Raw genomic sequence first — 25,388 nt, forward strand, 5'->3', positions numbered from 1 at the left:
GGCAGCTGGGAAACAACATCCCCAGCCTTGGCGAGGCTGTCGGAGCACGGCCCAATTCAGCTTTAAAGCAGCGAGCCTCGATGACTTTGCAGGGCTGCTCCTGGACCTTTGCTGCAGCCCCAGGGCCAGGAGGGTGGGGAATGGGGGACCCTGCGTCACTCCAGAGCAGCGCTGAGGGGTTGGTGACATGAGATGACCTGAACTATTGGAGCTTAACTGGGCCTCCAGCTCGAGCAGGCGAACGCGTTCTCCTGGCAGGAGGAAAGGCAGCAGCGTGCCAGCACTTCTCCAAAGCCCGAACGCGTGCATGCGAGGTGTTCGGTGCCCCTCTTCCATCGCCCGGGCGGTGCGTGCAGCCACACGCTGGCTGATGGACGGACAGATGGACTCCGCTGGACTTCTGGCAGCCCGTCTGCTCACGTAGGGACCCATCCCGAGCCCATCGGTGAAGCAGCACAGGGAGGAAAACCGCTGTGCGAAAGGGAAAGGAAGTGGAAAGGGAAAGGAAAATGTCTTTCGCTGTCGTGAACAAAACAAAAGCCACAAGTGATTCAAACCGCGCCACAACACCCAGCCTACACACAGGGTTATGGCAGATTTTGCTCAAGAGCCCGCTGCGAAGCGACAAAAACCGCTTCATCCAGGCGCTGCAAACACCCCTGCGTGTGCAGCGTTATTGTGGTTTCCTCCTGGGATAAAACCGCAGCCTCTTCCCTCCTTCCTGAGCCCACCACAGGCTGGAGAACCAGCCCTAGGGTCCGCCCAAGCCCGCGCTGTCTCGCAGCATCCTCGCATCGCAGCGAGGGCAGGGGAGCAAAGCGCTCGGAGTAACGGCCCTAGGGTCAGCTCGCAACACGAAACGCTCCCATCAGGTGCATCGTCTGCTGTGGAAACAGAGCCGTGGCCAGGACCGGCCAGAGAGCTCACATTTGGGAAATACACTTTATGTCTCACTTTGGTTTCAGGCTCTGAAAGCCTCCAAGACGCACAGAGCAGCCTGCAAGCAGCGAGACTCGAGGCTCACTGCTCCCTCTGCCTCCACACCCAGGCTTCCAATATTTGGCAAAGAGGTCAAGACGTGCAGTCCCTGCACCCCAGCCTCACCCGGGATTTATGGGTGCAGCGCTCTGTTAGGGACCTGCTAGTGCAGGGGAGCTCAGAAATCGCAGAGTACCAGGGACTTTGCATCTCCTCCCTCTGTAGCTGCTGCTAACGAAGCCAGGTCACTTAGCATGCACGAACCTTACCGTGCCTAATCTAGTGGAGTACAACGTACCTAAACACACAGTGACTTTTTGTAGCATGCTCATAACGTGCTTGCACAAGCATGGAACAAGGAATTCGATGTAACACACTCAGGTGTGTACGGAGGGGAGGAGAAAGTGAGGACACTTCTCCCCGCGGCACTGATAGTCTGATACATCACCTAACTTCAGCTATGGGACAAGAGGATACGCACTAACTTGCATTATTACTTTCTCTCAACTCTAAATACTGATAGAATGTTAAAAATTATTTTTTACATTATTTTTATAATTTTCTACTGCCTTCAACATTTGTTTGTTTGAACGAAGGAGAAATCAGGTCTACGCAAAGTCTGGCAGAAATGAAAAGGAGACATTTTCCTTGTGATTGACAAGATAAAGCCTCCAAATGATTGACAGGACAAAAGACTTTTGTTTTCAGTTGATAGGCAATGCAGTAATTTTCTTTAAAAGGCATATTTTCTCCCCAAGTCTTTCAGGAAAAAGCACAAACCACAAGACAAACCTCTGCATTGAGCTGTATCGATCCCCTGCCCCAGCGAGGCGGCTGAAGGCTGATTACCACCATGTTTTCTACGGTCCAGAGCCTGAAGAACCCAAGTAAATCAAATGCATGTTTGAGAGCAACGCTGCTCCCACAACAGACACAATCACCGTGCAGACGGGTGACAGCAGCGTTGCACAGCACCAGGGAACATCATCCATCACCACACTCTGGGTAAGGAGTGCCTTCCCTGAACGCAAATCCTGTCACATCCCCACCCGCTTTCCTCTTCTCCCAAGCTCCTACACTCACTAGCTTCCCTTCCCCAGCAAAAATAAAATCAATGCACATGACATGTATTATGGTGACAAATTTAAGTTATGTTACATGCGCTATACTGATAGGCCTCTTGCAAGGAATCGGGTTTGGCCTTTCTAGAGGAGCCGGGATGCTCCACGAGCCGGGCAGATCAGCTCCGTGAATCCCCACAGACATCACAGCACGGCTCATCTCTGCCACCAGCATCGCTCCTTCAGCACCTCTCGTGGTGGCCAATCCACGTTCAGCCCCCAGAAACACCCGCCTGACTGGCGCGGGTGACTTCAGTACCAGTGGTTGTTAAATCCAGCGCATTCCCAACACGCATCCAAAACACCAGAAGACCTCATTCTGCAAACACCTGCAGGGAGACGGCCATATGGAGCAAGAAATTCATCCCCCGTGGCGTAACTCTTCCCTTCATGAGTAATCTTTGCTCACACAGCGCGACAGCATGCTGTGAAATCAAAGGGCTGTTAAAAAACGGGGTGTGACCCCGATATCTGAGCGGTACCTGCGGGCTGCAAGGGGCGTCCTCGCTGCGCTGTGAGTGCTGCCTGAATAATTCATTTTTGGGGGGTTGCAATGGCTGCACAGTGTGAGGGAAGGAGAAGGTGACCCAAGCGAGGTTTGCTCCTGCTGTTCCTCTCTGTACAGTTCCCAGTGCCGGGTGGATCAGCTCTCAAAATAAACTAACCGTAGATTAAATAGAATTTTGGTTTTAAATGAAGAAAAACGTGAAAACAATGAAATGAATCTTCTCAAAAATTCACTTTGTAGACAAAATGATTAGCTGCATTTCAGCCAAAATTAGGAGTGTTTTCAGTTAGCAGTTTGGGGAAAATAAATAAATAAATAAGCAAGCAAACAAACAAATAAGGAAGATGAGAAAACCCAAGCTGCCAGCACATTTTGCCCTGGTGTAACCCGCTGGCTGCCAGCACTGTTACGACAGCGAGAAAGATGCTTTACCCTGTTGTGAGTGCACAAGGTGGTCCATGCAGGGGACAGATCCTGGCACAGCTAATCCACATCTCCGCTGCTTATGCCAGTATTTGGGAATAACACGATGTCATTCACCAGTGAAGTGAAGTGGAAACGGAAGCAACCTGGAGCATCTGCCCTGTGTCTTGGCAAAAGTTCCATTGTGTTCAGCTGGAGGGACAAAGGTGACACACCCCTTGGACTCTCAGAAGCCAAACCTGATCATCACAACAAATATATAAGTACAGGTCTGTCACAAAAATCACTGTATCCCACAGAGCCCATTCTACTGAGTCACCATCCAGACTGACACCAACAAGAGGCGGAAAACATCTTTGTTTGCCGGCAGCAAAAACCCAGCAAGCCAGAGGTAGGAACTGCACGATCAGCTTTCTGAGATATCATCACAGCTGCGTCCCAGATAGTCTTCCTTTTAAAAATAATAATAATCTATACATGAAAAGAACAGAAACATTATGCTTTGCCTATGCATAATGACTTAGGACACCAGGAAAAAAAACCCCACGCATGTCAAATGACACGGTTGTGAGACCATCTCACATCTGTTATTTGACTTCGTCGCTCCTCATTTCTCTCTTCCCGAGAAGTTCATACATATTTAAAAAGGCCAATAGCTCCATTACTCCTCACTTCTTGTAATATTAGAAGATTAGAGTCCATAAGGGAGCAAAAAGAAAAGAAAGTATCACGGGGGAAAATGTCACTGTAGTACTACAATACTATTTACCCCTAATCCTGCATCAAAGTAGTTTTTATTTGGAGGAGGGCTGCCAGGGCAGGAGGCAGAGCTCTGGGTGCATAAATGAAGGTGACTTGGAGCAGGAACAAGGCTCAGACTTTTTCACCAGCAGCCGTGCAGCACGGACCTGCTCTCAATGTCCTCGTCGTTCTCCCAACAGAATCAGGCTGGAAAACTATTAATTATGAACCAGAGCTGGAACGCTTCCTTCACAGCAACAGTGATGGAGAAAAAGATACCCCAGCCCGCCCCACTGGTTTGGGTTCGCTCTGGCAATAGAGATGCAACCAGAGCGGTGGGCAGCCCCGGTGACTTTGCAAGCACGTTGATTTTTTGGGTGGGTTTTGCTTTTTTTCTTTTTTGCTTTTGCTGACAACCAAGTTCTTGCAGAATTTTGGCCTTTTAAAAAAATTTTTTTAAACAGAAAATGAAAAAAAAATATTGAAGTTTCAGTTTGTTTGTTACTCAGAAAAGAGCAGGCACTGAGTTTTGGTAGCTTCCCCTGTGAAGTCAGAGCTGTAATGGCTTCGTGCTCATGCTTACCCTACGGAAAGGCTTTGACTTCACTCTATAATCCTGAACCCAACGCAAAGAAACCCAAGGCCAGCAGAAATCTCGCGCTCAGACTTTGATGCGACCATAAGCACTTTATCACTGTTTCAAAGGCTACCAAGGTGTCCAAAGCCAGTTCTCGGGGAAGATGAAGCAGCCTGGTCATCGCTTGGCATGTTAGCCAGCGCTCCTGCCTGCTGCCAGAGAGAAGGATGGGCCTTGAGGTATCCTCTGTAGCTTGAGTCAAGGCAACGGCTGTAGCTGTGGGGCTGGAGAGACCGTGCCAGGCACTGGGAGAGCAAGCACATCCCTGCTAAAACACCGTCCCAAGCTGTGTGGCAGCAGCACCACAGACACCCTGCATCAGTCCATCACTCCCAACAACTATTTATATATCCTTCATTATATTCTTTTCTTCCTGTCCACACTATCATGATCCAGTGCTGTGAAAACTTGACGTTTAGGTATATTTTCACCATCAAAAATGTCAGGAGGAAAAATGAAATTACTGAAATGCCTCGCAGGTTACCATTCAATAGGAAATACCCAGCAATGACTCCAGCCAGGGTGAGCATCGCTTTTGTGGTTTACGAAAGCCCGAAGCCTGCCTGATGACCTGCATCTAATGAGAAGTTTGTAAAGAAAAGCCAGCAGACGTTAAGTGCAGCTCTAACCCTGCAACCAGCCCCTGACCTGCAAGGGCAGCCAGCACAGCCCCAGCGCTTCCCTGGGTCCAACCTCCTCACTACAAACCACTCGGCTCTTTGCCGAGCTTCCAGCCCCTCGTCCTTCCCCAGCCCTCAGCCCAGAAGTCCATATCCTTGATTACCAACTCTTTTGCCTCATATTTCTATGCAGAAACCACAAAACTTCACAGCACAGCAACTGAAATATTAAAGCAATAAATATTTGTATTTTTATATAAATATTCACATAACTATTTTGGTCACAACCTGCATTGATTTGCACCCCTCTTCTTGCTTCACTTAGACAATATTGATGTGGTGATATTTTCATGCATTACAGGAACATTTTTTCCTCTCAGAAGGAAACGAATGAAGAAAGTCAGCCCCAGCCGTGAGCGTGCCAACAGCCACACCCTGAGTACAGACTTCTTCTAAAGGCTGAAGGACAATTTCATGTGACCTCATCATAATTTTTATCTTATTTCCTTGATTTTGGGACAGATTCAGAGCCGCCAGTGAAGCTCATTGGAAGGTAAAGATGCTCTCCACAAGGTTACTCACGGGTACGCGCGTGCCTGACGGTGCCTGATCGGGATTTATCTGAACATTTCTACAATGCCATTACTAAAAAGCTCCATTCTTCACCCTGACTGGGGCTGATGACTATTCTAAACCACAGCTCCTGTCCCAGCCCCTTGAAGCACACTTGCTAGCGCTCAGGAGTTGCAAAGGAGGACTTGCAGGTGACAAGCGCTCCAGTTTGCGCTGGAAATCTTGCGTAAACACCTTGCTCTTGGGGCTTCTGCTAGATGGGTACAGGCTGTACAAAAGGACAAGGCTTGAGGACCCCCACAAGGCTTGTGATGCTGAAAATCATGAAAATAAATGGCACTAACCACCCGCTCATCACCACTGTCCCACAGGACAGAGGAAGCTCCTCTGCAGAGCTTCGTCCTTACACGCAGACACGAGATGACAAAGGCAGCATTGCACAGGAGCTCTCACCAGATCCATCCTCAGACCAAAAGCTAGGAATGAAAGCAAAGCATGACCACTGCTACAGCGGGGCGAGCCCAGCTGCAGTGTTTCTAGCACACAGGGAGGCATACAAATGTAATTTATCAGGGTCAACTCTTTTTTGACCAGGGAATAGCCAACTGGAGCAGGAGGGTCAAAACCACTGATTTTACATTCATTTTAAAGCTGTTCAGAAAGTTACTGCTCCACACTCCTGTGCATCCATATGCAGCCTGCGCAGCCCTTTGCTCACTGCTACGCTTCAGCAGCTCTTCTGTCTTCAGTGGCTGGGGTCCTAATGCTGCTAACCGGGATTTAATTTGCTCTTGCTAATATTTTATCTGTGGTATTAGGTCATGTTTCCCTTTCCACTTGAAAGGCATCTTCAGCTTACTGGCAGCAATGAAATTAATAGAGAAATCATTAGAAAGCATAAGGCTAGGGCCGTGCAAATCACACACCACAGAAGATTATTTCCAAACAATAAAATTAATTGGTGTCATCAGCCACGAGCAGAAATGCAGAGAGAGTTCGCATTAAAAAACATAGAGGATTATTGACAGCCTGTGACTCCTCATACATAAAACATTTGATGGCATAATTTTATTTCATTATTTTCTATGCATGAAGGCTTCCCCCACATGGAGCTGCGGAGGAGAGTTGAACCAGACAGCAAGATACATCTGGGACAGTGATACCACAGCAATACCCCAGCTCTTGCCTGCACAAGACAGCTAGAAATCAGCTGAAGACCTGGTGGATTTGGTCACCTGGCTTGAGGCAGCATGAACCACACTGATTTTCAGAGGACAAGCACTCAACACCTTTTACAAGTCAAGCCCTACAAAGGTCTGGACCCAAATTTACTGGTTTCTTTTGGATACCTGAGACACAAGGACGTGCCTGTTGCAGGCACCTCCAGGGAGCAAATCCCACAGCAAACCAGTCACTCCCGGCACAGCCCACGTTCAGCTCCTGCACCCTGAAGCAAACACCCTCCCGATCCTCCAAGGTTCAGGTTTGGGTTCACAGCATCTTCCTGGGCTCTCCCATCACACCAGGATCTGGCCCCTTGCTGACCCATGGAAGCCACACAAGCAACAGCAGAGGATTTTGGCCCCAGCTACAGTATTTACCCCCAATATTCAAAAATGGCTGGAAAACACTAAAACCCATACACTTGAGAGAGGCAGGTAAGGTCATCATCCAAGCAAAGCAGAGTAAATACTATAGTGCTGTCATCACAGAATGGTTTGGGTTGGAATGGACCTTAAAGATCATCCAGTCCCACCCCCCTGCCACGGGCAGGGACACCTTCCACTAGCCCAGGTTGCTCAAAGCCCCGTCCAACCTGGCCTTGAACCCTTCCAGGGAGGGGGCAGCCACAGCTTCTCTGGGCAACCTGTGCCAGTGTCTCACCACCCTCACAGTAAAGAATATCTTCCTTGTATTTAATCTAAATCTATCCACTTTCAGTTTAGAGCCATTACCCCTTGTCCTACCACTACATGCCCTTGTAAAACGTCCCTCTCCAGCTTTTGCCATGGTGGTTAAAAAAAAAAAAGAGAACGATTAATTCCAAGTCTCGAGAAGGCATGTTTGAATTTGTTTTGTTTCGGAAGAAAAAGAATAAATAGTAGCCTCAAGTCAGGATAATATTTATTCACATGCTTCACTTTGAAGTTCAGCCCCTGTCGACTTCATGTGGTGTGTGCACACGCTAAATCTCCTCAAGAAGAGAGCTTTCTGAAACCGCAGCCCTGAGCAAGGAGAGGAAGAAAGGAAACTATTCAAACACAGGTATTAACGAAGCAAAATAAGCCTCAACACCTGAGGAATTATATCACTATCCCTCCAAAATACAAAGGAGAATTTAAATGGTTTTATTATTGTACCTCCCCCAGACGGTGCAGACCTATAGAGCAACCTCTTCGGTTCAGGGAACTGGATTTCATGGCAGAAAAAGCAGAACAGGAAGAACCACCAGTTGGGTTCTTGCCAATAGAGGATTCCTGCCGTAAAGAGGGATTTCTCTATACCGCCATTTCTTCCTGACACCATCTGAATGCATTTCCACACTTGCATGAACACCTGGAGAGCTTTAGGCAGGGAAACGGGCAGGAGCAGAGACACATCAACAGGCAGAAACATGCTGGGGCTGGTGGCAACACATCCGCAGGCGCAGCAAAGCCTTGAAAAAGCACCATTAACGTCCAACATCCCCAACTCCTTCCCAGCCCCATGTAGTAGGAGCTGCCTTACTGAGACATGAGCTTGTCTCCAAGACATTTCTGTTTTCTTAAGTAACTCCGGATATTTTGCTTCTTCATGTGTGTGCCTCAAGCAGAAACCACCAGCCTTGGGCTGGGCAATGAGGCAGCAGCTTTCTGCACCCACCCTCAGCACTCAAACTCCCAATTTCAGGTCAGGCTCCAAATCGCACGGGGTGAAAAACCTTTACGCACTTTGCAAACATTTTGGTGCAGGTTTGCTCAGTGCGTCCCAAGGAGCAGAAAAGCAAACAGCCCTGCCTTTTCCAAACAGAAGCACCACAAGAGTCATGCTGCAAAGAGCCATTGCTCAGCTCCTTCCCTCACCCCCAAAGATAACATATTTTTTCCAAAATTCCAAGCGCACCACAGATAATTATCGGTATCAAAATTCCTCTTCCACTTCACTTGCTGTATTGCCCAGAATGCAAACACATGGGAAAGAAGAGTTTCCCTCTATATATCTTACATCTCTGATCTCCCTCCATGGGTCCTCTGACCAGTTTTACCAAACACATGAGTAAACCAGGATGCTACATTACACCCTGATACCCTTAATGAGCACCACTGGGTAATGTCTCTTATCTGACCTTTCTTTTAGTTGGGTCACTCATATTTATAGTCATGCTTCATTTTTCCTTAAGTGTGCCCCTGATATGGCATTTACTCGTTTATGTTTCAGAAGAGAATAGGGTAAAAATGGATTTAATGGAGCTAGAAATAGAATGGAGCAAAACCACAAAAATCTAAAGATCTGCTTGTCCTTCAGACAGCTTACATGAACAGGAACTTGCTGCGACTAATTTTAATCGACTGCTACCTCTTTACAAGCCTTCTGTGGCAAGACAGAGCTGGAGAAGCATCTAGGAAGAGCAAAGTGCCTCAAGTTAAATGTTTTTTTGGCTGTTTTATACTCTTGTAACACACGTTGTAAACAGAAGTGCCTGTTGCAGCTCGTGATGCGACTTCACAGAACCCAACAACTCCCAGGACTGACACAGCAAAACTCGGCTTTCAAAAAGCTTTCTCCAGCAACACCACCTGCCAGCCCAAGTGGCTGCATCTCTTTTTATCTGCTTCCAGGGCTCTCGGCATTGCCCTTTCCCTGCGTTTTGAAGGTCCCTGGCCACTGTGAAAACAAGGTGGCCAAAGCTGAGCATCCCTGGCCACAGACCATCCATCCTTGCTGTGCCCCTGGCCAGCTTCTCCTTAGCCTAGTCCAGGGCAGGTTTTCTTAACCTTCCCTTGCTTTTCAAATTCTCCCCCTATCAAGGTTAAAATTGATCAGCTGCTGAAACAGAGTGATAAGGTGGTGAAGGTTCAGGCTCTATTGCTCCTCTGAAGGACAACTGCTCTTCTGTGAGCCACTGACCAAGAACAGGCACATTAGAAGAAGCCGGGGGTGTGCCAAGCACTCCAGCAACAGGCAATTAAATCCCTTTATGTGCCAGAAAACGGCTGTGGATGTGGGAGAGGCTGCCCACAGCCCTGGTGAGCCCCAGCACATCTGCAGAAGGGAGCTGAGCAGCACAGACTGAGGCTGGGGCACCTCTCTGCTGGGTCCCCCACCAAGGAGCACAGAGAGCTTGGCTGTCATCACACCACGACTGTCCTCTCCGCTGCCCAGCCTGGTCACCAGTCCCAGTCCCAGGCAGGGGCTGCCAGCCACGCTGCCGGCACCGCACAGTCACTGGGATGAATTTTGGTTCCCCTCTAGTTCAGTTCCTCTGACAAAGTCAACTGGGATCCAGCCGAATGCCTCTGCAGCCCATAGCCTATCCTGCAGGGAGGATTCCTGGGAGGTTTTATGACAAAGGACAAGACTTCATGGTAGCCAAAACCACCAGTGCTTCAGTCCAGCCCAGTCCCCAGGTCCCTTCCCGTGGGAAGCACAACTCACATGCAGCCCCATGGAAAACCACCCTCAAACCCGTCCCTGTGTCCCTCTCCAGGACCTGCTGGTCCAGCTCCCAGGCTGCAAACAGAGAGGCAAGGAAAACCCAGACAGAAGCAACCTGTAATTTCACAGCACGAGTCTGCTGCGTGGACCTACCACAAGCGCTCTGGAATCAGGAGATGGTCCAAAGCTGCCCAGTCTCTAATGTTATGAAGAAAACCTCCTCTCTGGCATATTTCTTAAAGCCTCAGCCCTGGGAACCTTGCAATTACTTGCTAACTGAGCTTTCAGTTTTATTTTTCAAGTTTTTAGTCCCTTGCAACTGCAGAAAAAGCCTGAAGCATTACTCAAGTGCTCCCTACTCACTTAAAAAAAGGCCTCTAGAAACAGCCTTGTAGTGCTGTTGTTTTTTAAAAGAAATAACCCAGTTTGAGAGCACATAAGCCATACACCCTGAATTCTCTGCAACACCAACAGATGACTGTACAGGCACAAGAGTCTGATGCAAGCCCATGCACCCAGCCAGGGAGCAGAAGGTCTAGGCAGAGCCAGCAAGCCCCTTCCTCAGGGGACAGCTATCGTGAGAAAGGAAAGGACATGACCACATGCAGGCAAAGTACCACAAACATCCCTGTTCCAAGTGGGGTTCAGAGCTTGACATCCCAAAAATCCTCAGCCCCTTGCAAGCCCTCCCCTGAGCTACCAGCTGAGCTTCTGCTCTCAGAGCCTTGCACCCGAAGCCATCCCTAGCTGTCCCAGTTTACCCCCAAAAAATTATATTTGGCAGCTCATCAGGAGAAAGAGCACTGTGAAAACACACACCAGCGGGACCCCGGCAGACAAGCGTTAACCCTTCATCCTCCCTCAAAGCTCTCATTTTCTTCCCTTTTTCGTCTCCCATTGGCATTTATGATCTCCAACCAACATGATAACCAGCATGTCCCAGTTTGCCTGGGCAGGGTGGAAGAGAAATTTTGATCCGAGGAGAGGCTGAACATGGCTGGCATTAATGGCAAGACTGCAGCAAGGGGAAATTTCATCAGTGCACAAATGGAATTTGCCAAGAGGCATTTTAAGAGTCAATTCTTCACACTCCAGTAATTAGAACAATATTATGAAAAAAGGCAAGGGGGAAGGCAGGAGGCAGCGCACACACTGGGACTTGGCTGATGGAGGAAACGGGCTGAGCAAACAAACAGAGTCAAGTGAGGCCTCAAGGCAAGAGTCCTTCACATGGTTCCCTGCAGGTTGGATTTAAACCAAAAGTTATCCACTTCCCAACTGTAGATTTTTCTATGCGTGCATGTTTTTAAACAAAATTTCATATTTAGATCAAATATGGGCTAATGACCCTGACCCAACTTCTTTACCTCAAAAATACGATAAAGGTCAACGGGTTTTTTTTTCCCTTTCCAAGCCAATACATTCAATTCAAGGTCCTGCTACGGACTCTCCTAGTGACTAATAAATCTCTGTGCATGATCTAAGACATTATAAAAATCTAATACCATTGAGTACTTGGTCCCAAAAATCAGATACCTGCAGAGGAGCCATCATGTAGGTCTACAAAAACCAGAACACCCCAAACTGTTGCATTAGCTGAAAAATGCTTGAAATTAACTTCCCATCCAGCATCTACTCTAATGGGATGAAACACCCCAGCTGAAAAATGAAACAAAACCAAACAAACCTACGTGGTGGTGGATCCATCTCTAACTCCTCGTCGGCTGCTGGTCAGCCTCTCCAGGGAACTGGTGGCCTCTATTTGCTGCTGCTCTCCAGGGTCCCACATTGGAGTGCCCATACGCAGAGCCCTCGCAGCCAGCTCCACTGTGTTATTTCCAGGAGCCAGAAAAGACTTTTTTTTTTTTTTTTAAAGAAAAATTAATTTGCTATGCAAATCTAGCTTCTGCAAAGACAGCTTGGGAGCAGAAGTGATGCGTGGGGTTCAAGGCAGACTGACGCTGGACAATGGTTATTCCTATCTGCTGAAAGCGGGACTCAGCCAGCTCAATTCACATCTGCAACGAACTGTGATCTCAGCTCTGCTTCTGGAGCACAGAGGTCCTTTTGATAAATCTCTCTGTACAGGGACTAAAGCACTATTTCCGCATGAAAGAAATATATTCAATTATTTTCAATAATCTTTACAGTCCACTGGCTTGGAGGACAGAGTTTCTCTTTCCCATAGGAGAGCTGTTGTGCCCCATCAGGCTCAGGTACATCGCTGGGACAGCGGAGAGCAGTGCTCCAGAACCCACTGTCTCACGGCCCAGCTCTCCAAGCACTTCTTTTAAATTAATCCTCCAGCACAATCTCCAGTTGCTTTGCCTTTTGCATGTGCCCAGAGATCAGGGTGCCACAGGAACACCCTTGATATCACACCCAAAATCCTCCCAGGATCCCCAGCTCTGATTTCATTCTCAGTGCACACTCGTAGCACTGACACCAAAAGGTCTGTGTATGGGGAAGAATCCTTCCTCATTCTTTTCCTTGAGAAAATTCTACAAAGCTTTTCTTTGACAAAGCTCCACTTTTGCTTCAGTTCTTTCCAGATATATGTATACTTTAAATTAGATTCACAAAACCAACAGAGAGATAGAAGAGTACACCTGTATGAGAGCCATTACGCTGTGTCATCCATTGTGTCTCCAAGGACCCTACAATGCAAATAGCTGTGGACTGTCTCCCTACTCGTATGAGTAATCAACTAAATGACTCTTAAGGGATGTGGGATAGCAGCAGGTCAGGGCACAGGACTGCCAGGTCTGTCACTGCTCCACTACCACTGTTCTGCAGGGCCTGGACAAAGTGCTGCTTCTTGGGCCACAACTACACCAACCCTTCAGACAACACAGAATCCATACATTGTGTACGTTATCCTCACTGCTCCGTCATATTCAGGCTCCAGACCACGGCAGAGCAACTGAGCATCACGCTGCAGCTTGGAGACCCTTCATGCTTCAAGTCAGATAGAAGTCAGGGTGTGACCTTGGAGGTGGCAAATGGAAGAGGTGGAGAGCTGGAAATAAGCTCTCCCACATGGCAGGAGTCGCAGAGAAGGTGCTTTTCATCAGTAGCTGGCATCAACATTAAGGCAAAAAGATGAAGCCTTGCCCTAGATTAGGATGGGAAACACCATCATCCCAAGCCCCAGAAGAAAGAACATGCAAACTGCTGGCTCTCATTTATGTGTTACTTCCAACTCTTTTGCACATTGCTCCTTCCCCTAAAGTATTAGCCATCTTTCTCAAAACTTAAGTAACAGGCTGTGAAATCCCCACCATCTGTTAAGCCAGGGAGAAATCTCCACCACAGCTCAATCAGCCTCTCCCACACAAGCCTTACTCATGACTAGGAACGACTGCAAACATTTACCAAGTCCACGCTGGCTCAGAGATTCCTAAAATTACAAACAAGAAGCCTGGAATAGGAAACCCTGACAAATTCCATGAAGCGCAGGTGTGTCCACATCATTAGCTTCACCCAGGGTGCATTAAGACTGCTTTCTTGCTACCATGATTATGCTTTAATATGTAATTAGTAGGAAGAGAATGATGTCAAAGAGGAGAATGTCTCACTCACATGCTCACCATTAAAACTGAGAGGGTAATTGAACCAGCAGCAGCATCACCATCTGAGGCTCATTAACTGGAGCAGCAAAGCACTGAGGGCGAGTGAGCGTTGCTGTCCCACTGCAGGTACGGCCCAGGGCTGCCAGCCACGCTTGCCACAGTCACCCCATCTCCCCTCCTGCACCAGGTTTGGAGCCAGGCAAGGAAAAGTCTGCAAGAGCTGGAAAATACAAAGGTACCTTTCCCCAAGAGAAACACACTTTTTCCAAAGGGAAATTGATACTTGAGATAATTACACAACCCTTGCAGATGGTTTTCAGATGTCTTGGTCATCCCGGCCTCACCTGTGATGTTTAGACAGAAGCTTTTTCAAACCTTTTCAAGGTAAATGGCTCCCTACCAGCACTGCAGATGCAGCCCAGCCCCGGGATCCTGTGTTACTGCCTGGCTCCTTGTCTGCTGCACCCAGCACAGCCCCTGCACACAGACAGACCAACCCACCTAATGCCTTGAAGCTCCAGGATATTTCTCAGCAAGTTTTCCAGTCCTCTCTATCCCTCATCTGTGTGCACAGCAATGCCTGCACCCAGCTCGCAGCAGGCAGGTGGGAGGAATCCCGGATGTACAGGGAGTTTTTGACAAAATATTCCATTTTGGAAGGAAAAGGAAAAAAAAAAAATACCCTATCTGGAAGCCCTCCAAGAACAAACAAGCAGCCCATTCTGACAGCCAGTGGAACAAAATAGGCGGAGATGTCGCTTTTTTTTTTTCCCCCCCCTTTAACTTTCCCCCATGAAGAAGTGTGGGAGGGAGAAGAGAAGCCTCCCCATCACCCCTGGACAAGGGTAGCCCTGGTTTCTAAAGCCATCCCTGCAGCCTCAGCGACCTGAAAGTCTCTCCAAACATGGGAGACTCAGACGAGATCGAGACTTGGTGAGAGATGGGGGTGCAAACAGCAAACCTCACCGAAACCATGCTCTGCTGAGACGCGGAGCTTTCAACACCTTTATTTTGGTGCACTGTTTATTCGCTGTGAAACATTAACATTTCTCTTCCAGTAAGTGACTGTCCAAATGCAGAGTACAGATCTAGCAGGAGCACGGCAGGGCCCCAGGCTCGCCGACCAAAGCCCATCTCCCTCCGAGCACCCTGGTCCTGGCCCCTCTTCTGGGATGTGCTGGGGAAGGGGCACGGGACACCCAGGCTCCTCTTGGCATCAGGCTGTTTGTGTTCAGGTGGGATATTTCAGTGTGCTAACTTGTACCCACTCTCCTCTACCCCAGAGGAATCACAGTTTCCTACAGAAGCCCCCCCCATTTTTCCTGACTGTTTCTTGGAGATGTTGTGCAGAATTACCAGCATTAATTTGGCTGGGCCAGTATTTTCAGGCTGACAGTTTCACTTTTTTGCCCATTCTGCTAAATCCTGGTTACATCCACATGTTAATCTGTTTCAAAAAATGTTAATTATTATTTGTAACCAAAGCATTTAGCCTTGGGACAGTCTCATCATCAGACACTAGTGTTCCAAGAGGCTGAGAAATCTGCAGAAGATTTTAATGATCAAATAGAAGAGCTCATTAGAAAATAAAGTCCTTTTATTCCAAGACTCCCTTAAGTGATATTACCTGGGATCTATTTCCTTCCTTTCCCAAAGCACACACACACTGAACAGTTAAGCTCAAGTGATGGCAGCTGCACTAACTGAGCACCAAGAGATAAAAAGACTGACTTTGCCTGTTGACATCTTTCAGTCACCAGGATGCTTACTGTATCATTAAGCTTCAAACACTTGAGGACATAATAAAAGAAAACATCTCGAGGGGTTCAAACGAAACCAGGCGTTTTTTCAAACAATATCCAAAATCTGCTGGGTCACCCAAAAGAGCCTGGCTTCTTCCCCCTCTCCTTTTTAGAGATACTGGCTGAAAAATATTTTACCACTCACAGGTTTTTCAAGGAAAAAAAAAAAATCCTTTTCTCCCCAATCTTGTCTAAAATTACTGCAAGGAGAGCTCAGACAAATCAAAAAGGTAGAGGAAAATCAATTTCATACACATTAAGGATGTGCATTTACCCATGTCCTGATCAATACCTTGGATTCCTTGCACATTAAAACACTTCCATCGCTATTTAAGATGCAACAGTAGAATTCTCTTATCCAGACTATGGAAGTTACGAAAGATCCTGCCCATACTTGTTTGATCTGAAACATAATACCCCTTAATGTGACCCCTTGGAAAAATACTGAGGAAAGCAGCCAAGAAGGGAAAAAAAAAAAAAAAAAAAAAAAGACAAAGCTTCCCAGAATGAACATTTCTGGCTCTTTCAGTTCCACTGAGAAGCTGCACATCTATAAACAGACTAGATTTCTAAGTAGGGGAGAGAGGAAGGGGAAAAAGCAGAGGGAATTTGCCACAGCGCTGCTAAAAGCTTCTGCTGCGTTGAACACCAAAGGGCCACCAGTGCTGGGGCCCAGCTCCTGCTCTCACTCCTGTCCCGGTGCCAGTTGCTGGGACGCAGCATTTTCATCTGCTCTGCTGGGACACCCGGCTCCCGAGCCCACGGGCGGTGCGAGCCTCACGATCCCACGTGCACATGCCAAAGGCCTCGCAGCACCTCTCCTCCATGCCCCCGAAAATCAGAGCAGCTTCGCCAACGGCGGTAACTCCCACCGCGGTGTTTACGGGTGATGCACAAAGCCCTCGGCGAGGAGCTGAGCTTCAACCTGGGAAAGCTCCCTGCTACGGCAGCTCAGCGAGAGCCCCGAGGGGTGCCCAGCCAACAGCGCTGAACGTCACTCTGGGCTGGGGAACCGCAGGAGCGGGTCTGATGCTGCAAAGCATTTCTTGGCAGAGAACCCAGCCCCGATCACCAGAGACCTTGGGCGAATGTGGGTGTCTGCTTTCAGCCACACCAACATCTCACCCAGAAAAAGCCGACTGTAAGCAGAGACCCTTCTCCCACAGCGGGAGCCCGGCGTGTCCCCTCTCATTTCAGCCGGCAGGACAGGAGGTGCCACCAGGGCCACAGCTCAGGGGTCCAGCTTCCAGCTGGTAAAGCCCAGGTGTTTCACAGAGGGGCTTGCTTTAGGGTATAGTGAAAGACTAACTGCATTTTATCACCAACTTGCTGCCTAGGCATGATTTAAGGCTGTGGTGCTGTTACCAGCCCCCTGAAGACCACAAAATACACCAGCGTGGCCTTTTTGACATTAACTGCGACAGCCAGCTAGGAAGATTCACAGTCCACCAGATATTTCAGGGCAATATTCATAGCAGAGCAGGGAGAAACTTCCTCGATTTGGAGCCTAAAAATGTACATTACTAGAGGTGTGGCAGCACCTACCACATCCCTCGTGGCAAACACGGCCCAGGTAACAGTCCTGCGCGCGGCACGGCACTACGCAGAAGAAGGCACTGGCTGGTACACACTTGACTAGCCACAGAGATCTGCAATTCATTTGTCCTGTGTTTTAGGGAAGTTCAGTGTCAGGGTTTCCTGTACATACTTACAGCGTCCCGGCTGAAAACATCTGCTGGACACACTGCACCTGCTAACGAACCGCAGCTGTGTGCCGGGGGAGTGGGACAAGGGTCTCAGCATCACCCCACATCCGACAGCATCACCTGAGACTAACCTGCACCACGGGAGAGTCACGGGCAATACAGAGCTTGGTAGGTATGGCGTGAGAGACAAGCAGCCCCCAAGCCCAAATGAACCCTCAAGCTGGCAAAAGGTGGGGGGTGGTGGTGGAATAAACCCAACCCATGCTGTTCCAGTCTGCTTTTGCTATTTGCAGCATTCATCCCAACAGCCAAGTCTCCAGTACAATTCCAGCAAAGCCATTTAAAACACAGGTGGCCAAACACCAGCCGACCTAATGCCAGCTGAGCAACATGCCAGCCAGCACAGGAGGGACCAAGCATCACCCACAGCTCCTGCCAGCAGCCGGCGAGTTAATCATCAACTGGCAGGTGGTGATGTCCCTGCACAGGCATGCCACAAGGCCACAGGCATGATACATCCCCGCAGGGCTGCCTTCTCCATGCTCTTATATGCCTCCCGGAGCTGGGGTTTATCCCTCGGGCAAGGACTGCAGCACCCAAGGGCTCTGGGCAAAACCCTGTGGGCAGCATCAAAGTTTCAGTCAATTTTCAACTTGTTGACAAAGCACCTCAGTTGCTTCTGAAAGGCACAGTAGTGGTCCATAAAGCACAATAGTGCCCTGCAGAAGCTGTACTGCTCTGGTCAGGCGTGTGGAGGGAGGCACAAGGGACAGTGTGGGCTCAGGGGGCACCCGTGGCCCCTTCTTCAGTGGGGACAATGCCACAGCAAGCACCTGGCAGGCAAAGGGTTAAGCAGGTTCCTGGTTTCTTGAGTGCAATCACACATACAATTCTCTTTGCAGACCAGTTACTCTACTGCTCTCTGGGGAATTTAAAAAAAAAAAAAAAAGAAAGTACACATGCCCTTCTTTAGGACAATTCTTTTCACTTCCTACCCCACCCGCTGCACACGCACTGTGAGCGTTATACAGCAATTAGAAACATTTTCCTCTGCGATAGGATCCCTTTCTTGACGCACATCCAACCACCGCGTAGCAGCCATGCAAGTAACTGGCCCCGAGGAACACGACGCGGGAGGGTCTGTCGGGCTGCCCGGTCTTGGCGGGGATCTGTAGATAAGCAGGAGGTGAGGCACAGCTGCCTGTGGCACTGCCGAACACTCCGCTCCCGGCCGCCATCCCTTCATGCACACAGCGGTGCATACAGAAAAATGCACTGCTTTTAATTTGTTCTTGGTTATAAGAGGTCGGGGGGGGAAAAAAAAAAAAAAAAAAAGGTCAAGAACGGGAGAAGAAGGGCTGCTCCCACCGCCAGCGGCTCAGCTGGGGAGGGCAGGCACTGGCCTTGCTTTGTTACAGCACCAAAATGCAGCCATTCATCTGGAAGCCTTGCAATTTTCAACTTCCTATATTATTTCATATAATTTCCTCCTTTCTCCCCTTTATAGGCCCAAACTAAGTTAAAAAGGCACCCTTTAAAATACTGCTGCGGGGATACCGACTTGTATGTGAAATTAGAGATGATGGAGGGACGGAAATTCTCAGCAGAGAAACAGAAACACAAACCACCAACTCTCAGTTATTAATCCTTTAAATAATTCTGACAACGCTCCCCACCCTCCTATCTGAAACCAAGCAGAAAACTCCGATTTCTGACTTTCTGGCAAGAAGGCGGGGGGTGTGTGTGTCAGAGAGGGACAAGGGGATGGTGCAGTCAAACCCCTTCGCAGCTCTCCCAGCACCCCGGCCTGATGGCCAGCAGGGTGGGACCTCTCATTTTGCAGATTCTCCAACCACAGGGTGCTGGTGATGAAGCAGGGGATAAATCTGCAACAGCATCTGGCGAGGAGAGCCCGGACCCCTCCAGGGCGTTCCAAGAGCGCTCCACGCTGGCTCATCGGCAGGAAGAAGGGGTCACCTTTACACCAAAAATGATTCTGAAGATGCAAATGTTTTATAGCGGGCACCCGCCACTGACTCTTGATAGTACCAGCACACCCCCTCTTTGGCAGCTCTCCTGTCCTCTCCCACCACCACGGCGGCTCTTGGTGCAGCCGCCGGAGCGTGCCGCGCTCAGGGCCACCCTCCCCACCGCGCACGTCTCCTCCCCAGCGCTTCAGACATGCAAGACAAGCCACGTACAAGTCCTCTGTCAGCCACCCACACGTCACACGTGCCAGCGAACCTCGGTGGATTCAATTAATTGAGAGGGAGGATTGATCCAGACCCTCCCTCCTCTGAGCCCTGCTCGAGCTGTGAGGTTGGTGCAGCTCTCGCCAACCTCTGGACCAGAACCAACAGAGTGAAAAACTCCACTTTAATCTCAGTATCAATATCTCCTCATTTTTCAGCTGACCTGTGAGCCGCTTCCCTTTTTCATTTTTAGAACAGCATCATTTTGCATCTCTGGGTCAGGGTAGGGAAGACCCCTGTCTCACAAAAAAAGCTTTTTTCAAACAGTGCAGGAACTTCAAAAGAAAGTTGGGACAATTAAATACATGTCAGGAGAAGAGAGAGGAGTGGGAGGCTAATAAATGGCATGCTCCACAGGTTTATGAATATTTGAACTATATTTCTAAAAAAAAAAAAATACATTACTGCAAGTTATTGAAAATGAGTAACTCCCTTTAATGAACCTTGCTACCATCATGCTAATAGAGTGATAAAGAGTTTAATCCATATTTATGTACATTTTATCTCGTTATAGTTGGTGCCAATTAATTAGCAAGTCCAATAAGAGTTACATTTTATACCATCACTGCTATTAAATGTGCATGAAGTACTGTACAACAGCACACCGTACACGAGCACTAGCTTTATATTTTCTTTCTTTTTTTTTTTTTAGGAGCCAGGCAGTACTAACAAAGACAGGGCACAGCACCCCTGCAGAGGACCCCAGCGCTCACTCTTGCAAGATCAGACCCTAATTAGGGACGCAGCAATATTAACAGGGGTTTTCTTCCTGGAAGCACTGCACACTGCGCTGCTTCTGCGTCCTGCGGCGGACACAGTCAGCGAAGCACTTCTGCAAATGGATAGCTTTTAAGCCATTTTTAGAGGGTTAAGATTTAAACAAAACAAAATTGAAAGCCAACTTGTAGAAAACAATATATTCTTTTAAGGTGACTTAAAGGGGCACAGCTAGAAATGCAGGTCAGCACCTCAGGTCACTTTGGGAAATCTCTGTCATGAAACGCAGCATGTCGCTTGTCACTGCGGGACTGCTTAACAACTGGACATTGGGAAAAAAAAAATGGCTGTGTGCAATTTAAACTGCCCCTTCAACTCCCTTGGGTAACTGGGAAACACTGCAACTGAGATTACAAGAAACATGACGCATCTATCTGGCAAAAGCCTGCGCTTGCCAATTACCCAACATCCCACGAAGGCAGAGATGGAGCTTTTCAGCTCCACAGGGATTTCAGCCAGAGAAGCCCACATGGTTCACGATCCCATTTCACCAGCTGTTATCCCAGTGACAGTAAGGACGAAGTGACTTCCCAAGCTTAAAACTCAAGGAAGTAGCAAAACCAGGGATAAAAACACACGTTCCTGGACTTGAGCAGCCCCCAACCACACTCGCTCCTTCGGAGGAGGCTCCACTGATCCAGCGGCGGCTCCTCCTTGCCGAAGCCCTGGCTCAGACGCCAAAGGGAGCTATGGAAACCTCTCTCAGAATACCAACTGGTCAAGGCAAGCCCGAGGGATCTGGTTTTTCTTCCTCTTCTAAAGCACTGCTGTTTTTCTTACACTAAGAAACCCTGAAGGACCCTACAGATTCCTAACGACAAGCCCTTTACATATATGTTGGCACCACATAAACACAAGCCCCTGCCTTTCTACTTGGTAATTACACTACAGCAAACCTAAATGTTACCAGTAATTGCTGTCTCACCCGCATTCTGGTTTGGAGGAGAGAAATAACTACTTAAGTGGCATCAGAAAGGAAACACCCAACACCACTCCACCAAGGTTTCTATGCAATTAAATGGTCAACTGTTACCATGCTCTGTTCAGAAAAGTCTCCTACACAGCGTAAAGTGTCTTGTAACCAAAAAACACTATTGATCTAAGGAATGAATAGCTGCAGGAAGAATTTTTTGTGTGTGAAGTCTGTGTTTGGCCAGTGGAAATGTGGATTAGAGGCGCCTTTTGCTCTCACTCTGACTCAAAACGGAAAGGCGCTTTGGTCAACAGCAGATTTTTCCCTGTTTATTTGCTTTGCCACTGTTGAACACAGATCTGAGGATAATGTGGGAATGAAAGGTGGCAAAGACAATGGGGATGTTTTGACAGGCTTCCAGAGGGATTTAGGGTGGTGCAGACCTGAACAGCTGATACCTCCACCAAACTGATAAAACAACTGCATTGGGAAAAGATCAGTGAGGTTTTTGTATACAGAATTTATGCCTCCCACATCTTATAAGGTTGTTTGAGGATGATGATGCACATGAAAATAAGCAAGATCCAGGCAATAAAGTACATTTGGATTTCTTGGAAGTTTATAACAAGTTTCTTTCCAAAGTCTACTAAAAAAATAAATTATTATGAGGTAAGAGGGAATGACAAATCATCTCCCCTTCCAAGTCACAAACCCAAATGTCCCTGCAAAAAGTGAACAGGAGGAGGGAATAGCTGTTCCCTAACCAGACCAAAAAGGAAACCAAACTGTGTTCAGCTGACATGTTCCAGCAGTGTTTAACGCCAGACTCTATTAAAAGGCGTCTTCGGCAATTTGAAACAGCACAGAGCAAGAGACAATGTGATGATAAAGCAGCATTTTTAATTAGCAGCGGTTCCTTCCCCAGCCCAAAAGGTTCCTTCTGTGCATTCATATTCCCAGAACAACAAAAGCCTTCTTGTATTTCATAAATCAAAAAATTCATAAAACAAGCCCCTGCAATTGCACATTCCAGATAATGGTCCAGAAATAAATTAGGCAATAAATATCAAATAATATATCCCCATCAGCAGTGAAAATCTACTCTTTGGATAATCAGAAGAGAAGATGCCTTCCAGCAGCTTATGTCTGGTAGCACGAAAAAGGTAAAACAATAGGGAGCTTTAATAAATCTTTTAACACCTTTTCCATTGAAGAATATAGCAACTGTCCTGTGTAATAGCTTCCCCGAGCCCAGTATCCATCAGAGTAACAGCACAGCCCTGATGCTGTTCACGTCAAAAGCCAGGGTATCAGAGCAACAGCCACTTGTCAAAATCAGGTAGGATTTTCCTCCCTCGCAGCTGGGTCTCAGTCAGCATTTGGTGTCACCCATCAATTACAGCAAAACACAAAAACACACTCTCTCCTCTCCCATCTAGGTGACAGACCGCACAAACACAGCCTCCACCTAGGAATGGCTGAGAGGAACGCATAGATATTTTGATTCCCCCCCCAAAATATATTTTTTATGTAATTTAGGGACTGATCCCAGAGGTCTTATAATCTAAAGAAGAAAACTTGAAGGCTTGATCTCCCTTCACTAAAGACACAGCAGAATCAACCCCTACATACGCAGGCTACCACAAGAACAGGGGGAGAGGTGCCCAGCACATGGGTTAAGGGTGCAAAAGCTGCTCAGAAAACCACAAACCCTTCATATTTTCATCCAAAACCTGCAGCACAAATCCAGAGAACTGCCCTGGTGCCAGCAGTGCCAGAACCATCACTTCCCAGGAGCTGGGGAGTAACTCTTACCTTTCCAAAATCCCGTACATCAAAGAGGTCAAAGGGATCAAACAGATCGCTGTTTCTTAACCCAAATTTGTCGTGACACACTTTTAGGAAGGTTCGGATGTTCTTCAAACAGAGAAACTGGGGGAAACAAAAAAAGAAAGGGAGGGAAAAGTGAGCAAGACAGGCACAAATTTTAACTGAGATTTACTGAGTTAAATTCACATGCGAGACAAGTTAACAGGGACTTAGAAACTTGCACTGAAAAGCCACGAATTAGTTTATTTGTTGTTACTGAAGATGTCAGACTCCTGGTGCCCTGTGAGGACTCCTGTGTTCTCAGCTGCGCACCAGAAACAAACGCCCTTTTGAAAAACAAGTTTCACATAAGGTAACATTGCAGAAGGGCTGGAAAACTCAAGCCAGGACATTTCCCTTTCAAGGTCAAAGCCAAATATAAATTACAGCTGATGTTCTACAGAAGCCCAGTGTTGAACTTTTAACCATTTCCAGCATGATCCCATTTGGTTCCCTACAGAAGTGACACATTACTGTGCTTACGGTACATACTGCTGTACATCTGTACACATTCATGCACACACACAAAAGGTTGGGACAGTGAAAATTAGAGGGTTTTTTTTTGCTTTGGGGTCTGAAGCAACTGACAACATATTCAAGTAAGATTTGCTCCCTTACCCTCGCACCTCCCAGATGCTGCAGGCACCACGAACGCTAACAGACCCACGAAACATCAGCCAGCCACGTACAGCCCGTTTCCAGCTGCTCTCGACCCAGCTCAGAACCTGTTCCCAAGACCAGGGCAATCCCTGGGACTGTTTCCACAAAGCTTTGCTCATCTCTAGTCTTAGCCCATTTGAAGAGGCAGAAATCCCACCCCTCTGGGGACCACCCTCGGTTATTCAGATAGCTCAACTGGCAAAGCAACATTATGTTTCTCTTTTAAGAAAATCCTGTCTTTGACTGTAGCAGTAATTGGTCATTTGTTTGCAAGCGTTGGGGAGGATTTTGAAGTCTGGGGACTTCAGACGGTCTCGCTCCAATGGTGACGCTTGGCAGCACAAGGGCTAAAGTGAGAAGAATAAAAATCTGCTTTGTTTTTGTGGCTGCATCACCTATTACGTCCTTCAACAGGATGGAGTGACTCTGCTGAGCAAGCCAATTAATTTCACTTCTTTCTGCATCCTCATGCTATTCCACAAAATACCTTCAATTTATTGCTGTAAACAACTCTTCTTTTTTTCAGCAAATTCCTCACAAAAAAGTAGCAAACATGTTAGAATTCTAAGGAAATCAACCCATTAAAGGGGTGAATCATCCCCACATGATAAACAGGCACAAGATGCACGCTGCCTCGGGGTGGGTTTGGTCAGCGCGGTTTTGTCACGTGGAACTATGTCTGCTCCCCAAATTGTCATCAAAGCAACACCACGCAAAAACACTGCTTGCAAACTTCACCAAGAATTTAAAGCAAAATAAAATAGCTTAATTTTCTTTTAATTAAAAAGAAGCAAAGCAGAGTCTTTGGGGCCTTTGTATCTCCACAGACACGACCGCGATGCAGCTTGTTGTTATCACTGCGTTTGGGATTATACGTGAGGTTTGTGGTGATGGATTAGCAAAACCACCTCATTAACAACAGGCTGTTTCACCTACACAAAGAAAGAAATAACCTTTTTACCCTTCTCCCCCATTCCAGCCCCCTCTCCATGGAGCTGCTGAGCGACAGCAGAGCTCCCCCAGCCCAGGACATTCCCATCACATCAGAGCCTTCTCATTAGACAAGCAAGTGCCAGAGGCAGAAATTGAAAACAATTCTGTTTTTCTAGGGCATTCCTCTATCTCACATAAACACTGCAGTAAATATAATCCGTCTAGACTGAGAGGGGTTTTTTTTAGAATTGCTTTACAACCTCTCTCACCAATACAGGTTATTTCCTAACTTTATCTTCTGGGTCTCTGCAAGAATTTACACCCTGGGCAAAGTGGCTGATTGCAGCTGGGGTGTTTTTTCTGTTGCACTGCAGTCTCATTGATTTCAAATTTCTAGCACGTGTCTATTGTAAATCCTTTTAAGCCTCCAGTTTTGAAAGTTAATGACACAGGTTATAGCCATAATTAGACACAGCAAGATGCAAGCTTTCCCCACAGAACTGCCCTGCCTTTCTGTAGCACTCCCTCCCCACCTCCCGCTCAGCTCAAGGCCGGGGCAACAACGAAGGCTGAAGTGCTCAGGAAAAGACTTTCTTAGCGCCGACGTTCAGCCAAGCACAAGACACCCAAGAGGTGTGAAAACCTGGACCCTCTGCACGTGCATTTGT

General features: G+C 47.7%; 1 protein-coding gene across 3 annotated transcripts in view; it reads right to left on the bottom strand.

Annotated features, from left to right (window-relative positions):
* VAV2 (vav guanine nucleotide exchange factor 2) overlaps window positions 1–25,388 on the bottom strand; it is a 149,344-nt gene that overhangs the window by 91,811 nt on the left and 32,145 nt on the right. For all 3 annotated transcript variants that reach the window (XM_074845922.1, XM_074845919.1, XM_074845920.1), the window contains exon 2: window positions 23,074–23,190. In XM_074845922.1, the coding sequence (XP_074702023.1) occupies window positions 23,074–23,190 (117 nt within the window). The remainder of the gene's footprint in view (window positions 1–23,073; window positions 23,191–25,388) is intronic.

The sequence above is a fragment of the Strix aluco genome, chromosome 20 (assembly GCF_031877795.1).
Source record: "Strix aluco isolate bStrAlu1 chromosome 20, bStrAlu1.hap1, whole genome shotgun sequence".
In the NCBI taxonomy this organism is placed as follows: Eukaryota; Metazoa; Chordata; class Aves; order Strigiformes; family Strigidae; genus Strix; species Strix aluco.